The 9,170-nt window shown below is 35.8% G+C and overlaps 1 protein-coding gene across 1 annotated transcript; it reads left to right on the top strand.

Annotated features, from left to right (window-relative positions):
• Positions 1–6,137: 6,137 nt before the first annotated feature.
• LOC110629263 lies at positions 6,138–6,851 on the top strand. Its single transcript, XM_021776174.1, has one exon. The coding sequence runs from the start codon at positions 6,138–6,140 to the stop codon at positions 6,849–6,851; it is 714 nt and encodes a 237-aa protein (XP_021631866.1).
• The last annotated feature ends 2,319 nt before the right edge of the window (positions 6,852–9,170 follow it).

The raw sequence follows: 9,170 nt of genomic DNA, 5'->3' as shown, positions 1-9,170 counted from the left end.
GTCAAGATTTTGAATTTTAATCAAAATTTTATCAAAATAGGCAGCCGCTATTGTTAAAAAAAAAAAAACAAATGAAATCATCCTATAAGTGGGGTGAGCAGTATTCGGTTCAAATCAAAAAAATTGATCAAATCGAATCGATTTGAAATTTTAGTTCGGTTTTTTATACATTTCAGTTCAGTTTGGTTTTTAATTTCAGAAATTTTAATTATTTCGGTTCGGTTCGATTTTGATCAGAAAAAACCGAAAAAATTGAACCGAACCGATCAGTGATAATAATATATTTTTTAAATAATATAGAGAAATTAAATCATATTAAAATTAAAATATTTTAATTAAATTTTAAAATATTAAAAATAAAGTGTAAAAAATAAAAAAATTATTAAAAATCGAAACCGATCAAATCGAACCGAATCAGACCGATTTAATTCGATTCGATTTCTGACTAAAATCAATTCGATTTGATTTTTATAAACACTAAAATATTAATTTTTTATTTATTTAATTCTATTCAATTTTAAACCGAACCGACCAAATGAGCACTCCTAGCGATCAGCATACATCCATACCTACTTTGCTGAACAAGATACCTCATATTCGCATCTTCCTTTCAAACGCATGCGCCCCTTCTTAGTCCTTGCATCCTTAAATGACTTTTGTGTTCTGTTTGGCTACCTACACTTCCCCTGGTCCTCCAAAATTTTCCTTCACTTTTCTTCCTCATCACAAATCAAACAAAGCTCCTGTTGAAAAATAGTATTATTAATTCAAATAAAGTAGACAGATTATTACTATTAGAATTATATTAGACAGTTTTAAATAAACTTCTTATTATGAAGAAATTATAATTAAAGAGCTTATTTTATGGCTCTTATTTAATTAATAGCCAATTTTAAAAACGAAATTTTTTTTTTTATAATACTGAATTTTTTGTTAAATTAATTTAATCTAAGTTATATATATATATATATATTTTTAATTTTCATCTAATAAAATAATTCTTTCATAATTCATTAAGAAAAATTATAAATTATTGTTAGTCGACCGTTAACTAAAGGTAGTATGTCTTTTAATGACTAAAATATATTTTTAAGTGGTTAATATTTTTTAATAAAAAAAATACTTTTTTATTTATTATTTTAATAATAAAAAATTAAGAGATTACTATTTTTAATTTTTGAAAATTAATAAATTTATGGTTTTTATCATTACTATTTTTTATTTATTATCATTATAAATAACTTTAATTTTTAAAATATAAAAATTGATGTTCTATAAGTATAAAAATTTGTATACTTATAAAAATTAATTTAAGCAGATTCCACCTATAATATGTAAGTATAAAAATTAATTTTTAAAAAATTTAAAATTATTCATTATTAATTTTTATACAAAATATTAATTTTATACTTTAAAAATTAAAATTATTCACTATAATAACAAGTAAAAAAATTCGATAAAACTCATAAAAATTCATCAATTTTTAAAAATTAAAATAATAATTTTTAACTTTTATTATTATAATAATAAATAAAAATAACTTTTAATTTAAAAAATTGGCCACCTAAAAAGTATTTTGATCATTAAGAAATATAAAACCTCTAGTCAATAGTTAACTATTAAAAATTTATACTTTTTATTAATGAAAAAGACAATTTTATTTATCAAAAATTAAATTTAGAAATTAATTTATTACTAAAAATTTAATGAATTTTAAATCTGTGATTTTTATTAAACTTGAGGGAGATCTCTGTAAATTATCTAAACATTTACACATGTAGCCTTGAAAGGTCTAAGGTTCGACTCCCCCCAATCCCTATTTCAAAAAAAAAAAAGATAGTCCTAACTGATATATCATAATTATTTAGTAAATTATATTTAGCTGTTATAGGTAGTACGTAAAATAATTAATAAGAGCATATTAATTTATTATAATGAAGTAAATATAAAAAATATTAATTTATTAAACAATATACAAAATACTTTAAAACATAATTTTTTTAAAATATAATTATTTATCATATAATAACTTTTTATTATATAATAATGAATATTATAATTATCATAATTATTATTTATAGTATATTTAATTTATTGATATAAATAATTTATTAAAAAATTATAATTAATAAATTTAAAAAAATAATATAATCTAAATAAAAAATAAAGTCAAACATGGAAATCAATCTTAATTGTAAGGATGGTTCGTTGATAATTCTCATATTAATTTTTTTTATCACTATCTACTAATTTTTTAAATATTTATTAAAAAGTTAATTATATCTATTAATTATTAATTATATTTAACAAGTTAAATCAAACCCTGCTTAATGGAAATTCTTATCGTTATTTGACTTCATGGTATTTCTATTTCTTTGATCCTATAACCACCAAAAGAACATATGCTACTAAGCTTCTTATTATTTCACATAATTTTTTTAAAAGAAAATATTTTTCATATTACCTAACATTTAAAATATCTAAAAAAATTAATTAATAAAAAATATTTTTATAAAAAATTAAATAATTTCTAAGAAAATAAATTACTCTTTTCAATATGAGTTATTTTTTAAACTTTGAGATTTTTATTTTTACCTGTTATATTTATATTTTTAAAATTTTAATTAAATAAAAAAAATATATTTTTAAATATAAATTACTTTCATAAATAAATGTAGGCTAAAAAAATTATCCAGTATTATTAATTAGACACCAAGTTATAAAATATACTAAAGATATAATTTTTTTAATAATCCTAATTTTTATTGAATTAATCTTGATGACTACCGAATCAGGACGCTTCGGTCATACCTGAGCTCATACTAAGATATTTAAGTTCTATTAGAATTCAATGTCTGATCCTACTCCATATATAGGCCCTGGACTTGTTTTGATGAGTAGGGCTGGATGCACACTTACATGTAGGGGTCTGGTCATGAATAAACTGTTAATTTCGTGGGACAACAAATCCCGTAATGCTTGAGATTATATTCACCTAGCGTCGGAGAATTAAATAGTCACCTGGTGATAGGAAATGACGCAATAAGTCCGTATGTACGGCCAACATGGCTATGATAGAAGGGTACGAGCATAAGTGTAATACCCGGCTAGACTCCGGTATCGGAATCCCTACCGTCCGGTGGGATCTCGAACGTCGGAAATCTCTAGAAGGGTAAGAACATGTTTTATAAAATGTTTTCATGTATTTTAATGTTTTAAGTACGAAAGAAAATGAGTTTTTACATGAAAATAGCATTGGAGGAAAACCCAGGTTCGGCCGCCGAAAGGCAAGTTCGGCCGCCGAACATGCATGCGTTTTGGAGGCACGTTAGGCCCCCGAAAGCATAGGCGAGGGAAGTCCAGGTTCGGCCGCCGAAAGGCAAGTTCGGCCGCCGAAAGGCAAGTTCGACCGCCGAACATTTCATGGATGCGGAGGCATGTTCGGCCCCCGAACGTGGCCTGGCCAGCCACCTATAAAAGGGGCACTTAGCCGAAATGGGTGAGCTTTCTCCCATTTTCGGCCACAGCAAGCTTCCGACCTTCCCTTTACAAATCTTGTGTTCTTCCTCCAAATCTCTTCCATTTTTCTTGAGTTTTAAACTCACATTGCAAGTTTTGAGCATTCAAACCAAGTTTTGGAGCTTTGGAAACTCAGGAGCTCTTTTTCGTGGATCTCCAAGTTTAGGTCGTCTCCCTCTCGATCTTCAAGAGGTAAGAGCCGATCTTAAGCTCCTTATGTGTTTTAAATAAGTTTTATGCAAGATCTATGGGTAGAAATGCATGTTAGGTTATATGTTGAGTTTATGGGTTTTGATGTTTTGATGAGCAATGTATGTTGATTTTTGTGTGTTTGAAGTGTTGTAGATGGGGTATATGATAGTTTGAGACCCCTAGGTGTAATGTATGTGAAGTATGCATGTTGTAGAGCAAGTTTTTGCATGATTTGAGCTTGGGAGGCGAAATGGGCATAGAAGAGCTGAGTTTCTGCCCTTCGGGAGAAGCTCAGGTTCGGCCGCCAAAGTGACTTTCGGCCGCCGAACCCCCCTTTGTGGAGGCAGCATTCGGCTGCCGAAGTTGCCCCCGAAAAGAGACTTTCGTCTCTGTCTGGGACTTTCGGCCGCCGAAGGTGCCGCCGAAAGTGCCCTGTTCAGCCATTTCATGCATATTTCTATGAGATGTTTCAGGATGTTTTAGGGGGTTTTTGGGGAGGTTTATTAGAGTTATGTTTATGTATGATTGGTCCCTCATTGGAGTCCACCTGTGTAGGTTCGGACCCGAGGAACCGAGGACCTCAGCAGTGAGATAGCTGCTTCAGAGTCTGTAGAGCTTCAGCCAGAGGTGAGTGGAATGAACCTTAAGTTTTTAAATAAATGAAATATAACTTTTTGGAGCATGTTCATGCATCATATATGCCATGTAATATTTTAGGTTGTTTGCATTAGTATTCACGAATATGTTGCATTGCATAATATGATGTGGATGCGGATTGGCTATTGGATGATCCTCTAGTCCTCCTATGGTATGATGTGATGATGATACGGTATGGATTGCCAGTGAGGCCCATTCTACGCCCCTGGACTATGTTAAGAGAAAGACCAATGAGGCCCATTCTACGCCCCTGGCATACTGGAGTGTTATGTTATGTTATGTATGTAAGAGAAAGACCAGTGAGGCCCATTCTACGCCCCTGGCACGATTGGACTATGTTGAGGACTATAGGTGACAATACCATCCTTATGTGATATGTTTGTGATGTGTTGCATTTCATGGAAGCATGAAATATTTAATATATGTTTTCTCTATTCTGCTCACTGGGCTTTATAGCTCACCCCTCTCCCCTAACCCCAGATGTGCAGGTGCAGGGTAGATCAGGAGGTTAGCCAGAGTATGGAAGATATGTTTATGTAATAGTTAGATTGTGGACATGACAATTGTGTATTGATGTATATAAAAGTGTTTTAAGTTATGTTATGTAATTTGAATTTTGAGGATAGAGTTGTGCTTGACCAATACAGATTGTTAATCCCACTTGTATGTACATGGTCTCTATGATATGAGATATGAGGTTATGTTTCAACCAAGCTGATGTATGATGAGATACCCCATTGGAGCATTTGATGAGGGCTCCAGTGGAGGTTTATGTCATGTTTATGTTTATGTACAGGTTGAGCTTGGTTGTTATATAAGAATGTTTACAGGTTTATGAGTATTGTTGATCATGTACGGGATTAAGCAGGTTTGCAGGTTATATGTTAGGCTTGCTACGGGTCCCGGCGGCCTTACGCCGATCTGGATCCTAGCGCCGGTAGCGGTCCGGATTTTCGGGCTGTTACAATAAGATGACGGTTAGGAGAACAAAAGAGAAAAAGAAATACCTACTGAAATCCACATGGCTAATCACGGCGAAAGTCATACCAGAAATACCCCAAATGACCTGAGCTCAACCCAAGAAGGTCCACAGTTCTCATTTTCTAGCCCAACTGCCTCAGTAAATCAGCCACTCATATTGTTTACCCTTCACCAAGCTCAGTCGGGATCGTGCCCAAACTACCATATCTGACCAAGAATTACAAAGCATGGCTCTCCAGTTACAGAACACTACCCACTGGTTCAGCTAGATGTTACAGCAAAGAGGGCTCAGTATCCCGTCGAGCATACCACCTATAGCCGAAGGGCTCAACACCAATGAATCCCAACCCATATTGAACTATCATATCCCCCAACAAAACAGTAGGAGGATAGACTATAGAGATGGGGAAGCTAGCCGGAGAAATGAGCCGACAGCTCGAGCTAGAGGCACGATAGTAAGGAAGCTTCTTGAGAATGATGGGGCTGAGAGTTACTCTTCTGAGCCAGCAGAGAGGTCGAAGAGTGAAGAGTTAGAAAGAAACTACCACCTGAAAAAGAGGCCCGGAATGGATGACGAAAATGTAGACCAAAAGTTAGAAAGACTAAAAGAGCAACTATTAATGGAACTGAAAGCACGAGACAACAGCAGTCCCCTATTGCCAACCTCATCACCGTTTGTGAAACAGATTCAACAAGAAACTATACCAAAGAAGTTCATGATGCCAATTATGGCAGCCTACGACGGAACAAGAAAACCCCAATAGCACATCTTGAACTATAAGACATTCATGGAGTTGCAGACCCATTCGAACGACGTGATGTGTAAGGTCTTTCCAGCCACCTTAACAAGAGCAGCCCGAGCTTGGTTTAACAACTTGGAGTCAAGGAGCATCAAGAACTTCATAGACTTGGCCAATATATTCATCAATAGGTTCATTGCCGGGGTTCCTACGGAAAGAAAAATGAGCTACTTAAAAACAATGCACCAGTGGAGGAATGAATCCCTGAGAGAGTATGTGGCCAAATTCAACTCTGAGGCTTTGCAGATACTCGAGCTAGACGAGGGAAGGGCTGTAGAAGCCATGCAAAATGGCACAACCTCCCTAGAGTTCTTTGGGTCATTGTGCAGAAAGCCCTCCACCACCCTGTCGGAATTGATGAAAAGGGTAAAGAAATACATAAGGCAGGATGATGCCTTGACGACAAGCCGATCTGCCAGGGATGATAGAGAAAGAAGCAAGGTTGGAGAGGACAAGGGACAGGATCGGGGGCTAGAGGCATTGAACAAACACCAATGGGAAAGAAAGGAACAAAGACCTTATCAACCTCGGCTTCCTATTGAGGTCACTCCCTTGAACGTATCCAGAGCCAAAGTGCTTGTAGCAGTCCAGGATAAGGATTTCATGCAATGGCCCAAGCCCATAAAAGCAGAAAGGACCCGGATAAATATTGCCAATACTAGAGAACACACGACCATGATACAAACGACTGTTATTAGTTAATAAATGAGATAGAAAGGCTGATTAAAAGAGACCATCTTTGGAATTTTGTGAAGAAGCTAGAGGGCCAAAGGCAATAGCAAGGTGTAGCTGGAGAAAGGCCTAGAAGACAGATCGGGGCACCAATAAATGACGGCTCAAGTGGAACAATCAACATGATTATTGGAGGAACTGGAGGCCGTTTGAGTAGGAGGGGAAAGAAGTGGGGCAGAAATAAAAATGAAAGTGGTGCAGAGGTGATGCAAGTTGCTGAACAATCCCCAATAACCATCTCTTTCTCCTCAGAGGATGCACAAGGGGTGCAGATGCCCCACGATGATGCCTTGGTCATCAAAGCAGTCATCCATAATTTTAGGGTTCATAAAGTGTTAGTGAACGACGACAGCAAGGTGAACCTATTACCCTACCGGGTCTTCCGGCAAATGAAAATACCCGAAGAGCAGCTCGTAGGAACCAAGCCCCAGTTAAAGGGATAGGGGGAACCCCAGTAGTGGTAGAAGGAAGAGTAAAGGTAGCCCTCACTCTAGGGGAATCACCCCTATCACAAACTCACTATGCAGTATTCCTGGTGGTGAAGTTACCTCTGAGTTACAATGCCATCCTTGGAAGACCAATGTTGTATGATTTTGAAGCAATGACTAGCATTCAGTATCTAACCATGAAGTTTTCAACAGAGGCAGGGGTTGGAATCATCCGGGGAAGGCAGGAGAAAGCCAGAGTTGTATACCTGGCCACTATAGAAGAATAATGCACCTAACCAGAAGGAATAAAACCTGAAGTTATGGAGGTCAGAGATGAAAGAAAAGAGGTCAGGACTGAACTTGTGGACAGACTAGAGACCTTCCCATTATCTGGAGAAGAAGGCGACAAGGTCTTTAGCATCAATTTGAGCCTAGAGGAAAGCCAAAAGAAAGATGCAATGACCTTAATCTAAAGGCATGTCCCAAGTTTTGCTTGGAAGCCCTCAGATATGCAAGGATAGATCCTGAGGTAATGACTCATAAACTGAATGTTCTCCCTGATGTTAAGCCAGTGAAACAGAAGAAAAGAGTCTTTGGGAAGGAGAAACAACATGCCACGAGGGAAAAAGTGGAGAAATTAGAAGAGGTCAGATTCATTAGGAAAGTAATGTATCTACAGTGGTTAGCTAACTCTGTATTAGGTAAAAAGGCCAAGGAGAAGTATAGAATGTGTATAGACTTTACTGATCTAAACCAGGTCTGTCCAAAAAATTGTTATTCCCTTTCTGATATTAATGAAATGGTCGACTCTACTATCAATTTTGACTACTTATCATCTTTGGATGCTATATCGGGTATCACCAAATCCCCATGGACAAGTCAGATGAAGAGAAAACCTCCTTCATAACCGAGGATGTGATATGTTGCTATAAGGCTATGCCTTTTAGATTGAAAAATGCCGGGGTGACATAACAACAACTAATGAATAAAATTTTCAAAGATCAAATAGGGAGAAATGTAGAGGTGTACATCGATGACATGGTAGTTAAAAGCCGAACTTTCCAATAACGTTTGACTAACTTAGAAGAAGTCTTATAGGTACTGCAGTGGTACAGAATGAGGTTGAACCTTGCAAAATGCGCTTTCTCAATCAGAGGAGGAAAATTTTTAGGCTACATGGTCAATGGGAAAGGCATAGAGCCGAACCCAGAAAAAGTAAAAGCCATATTGAGTATGGTTGAGCCCACTTGCGTAAGGGATGTACAGAGGCTCATAAGAAGAGTAGTAGCACCTAATAGATTCATGTCCAGGTCAGCAGAGAGATACCTACCCTTCTTTAAGAAGCTAAGGAAAGTCCTAAATTTCGAATAGTTAGAAGATTGCTAAGAGGCCTTCAAAAACCTTAAGGAATATCTCAACTCTCCACATGTGCTTAGCAGTCTCTTGGCGAGAGAAGAGCTGTTGATCTACCTAGCTGCATCAGAACAGGCAGTGAACGTCATACTGGTAAGAGAAGAGGCAGGGATCTGTAAGGAACCACAGAGATCACTGCAACCCAAATTTATGCAGTGGAAAAATAAAAGGTTTTTGTTTCCTCTTTTAAGATTCGAGTGCTTTGTTTAATTCAAAAGGAAGGATAAAGAGACTAACCTTTTAGACTTGACGAAAAGAAACTGTTCCGGACTGATGGTGCTGCTTCTAAAATGAACACCCTTAATGGTATCCACACGAATGTTTCCGTCTGGAGTGCTAGCTCTCTTAATGGATGGATTAACTATGTACTCCCAATCTGCAACCCCATAAAATGATTACAAAAAAACCTCTCTTACGCAATTCAAAGAAGGTGTTTTATGTTCACTCG

The sequence above is a fragment of the Manihot esculenta genome, chromosome 13 (assembly GCF_001659605.2).
Source record: "Manihot esculenta cultivar AM560-2 chromosome 13, M.esculenta_v8, whole genome shotgun sequence".
Classification (NCBI taxonomy): Eukaryota; Viridiplantae; Streptophyta; class Magnoliopsida; order Malpighiales; family Euphorbiaceae; genus Manihot; species Manihot esculenta.
The sequence above is the reverse complement of the archived record's forward strand: the minus strand, read 5'-3'. Positions and strand labels throughout refer to the sequence as shown.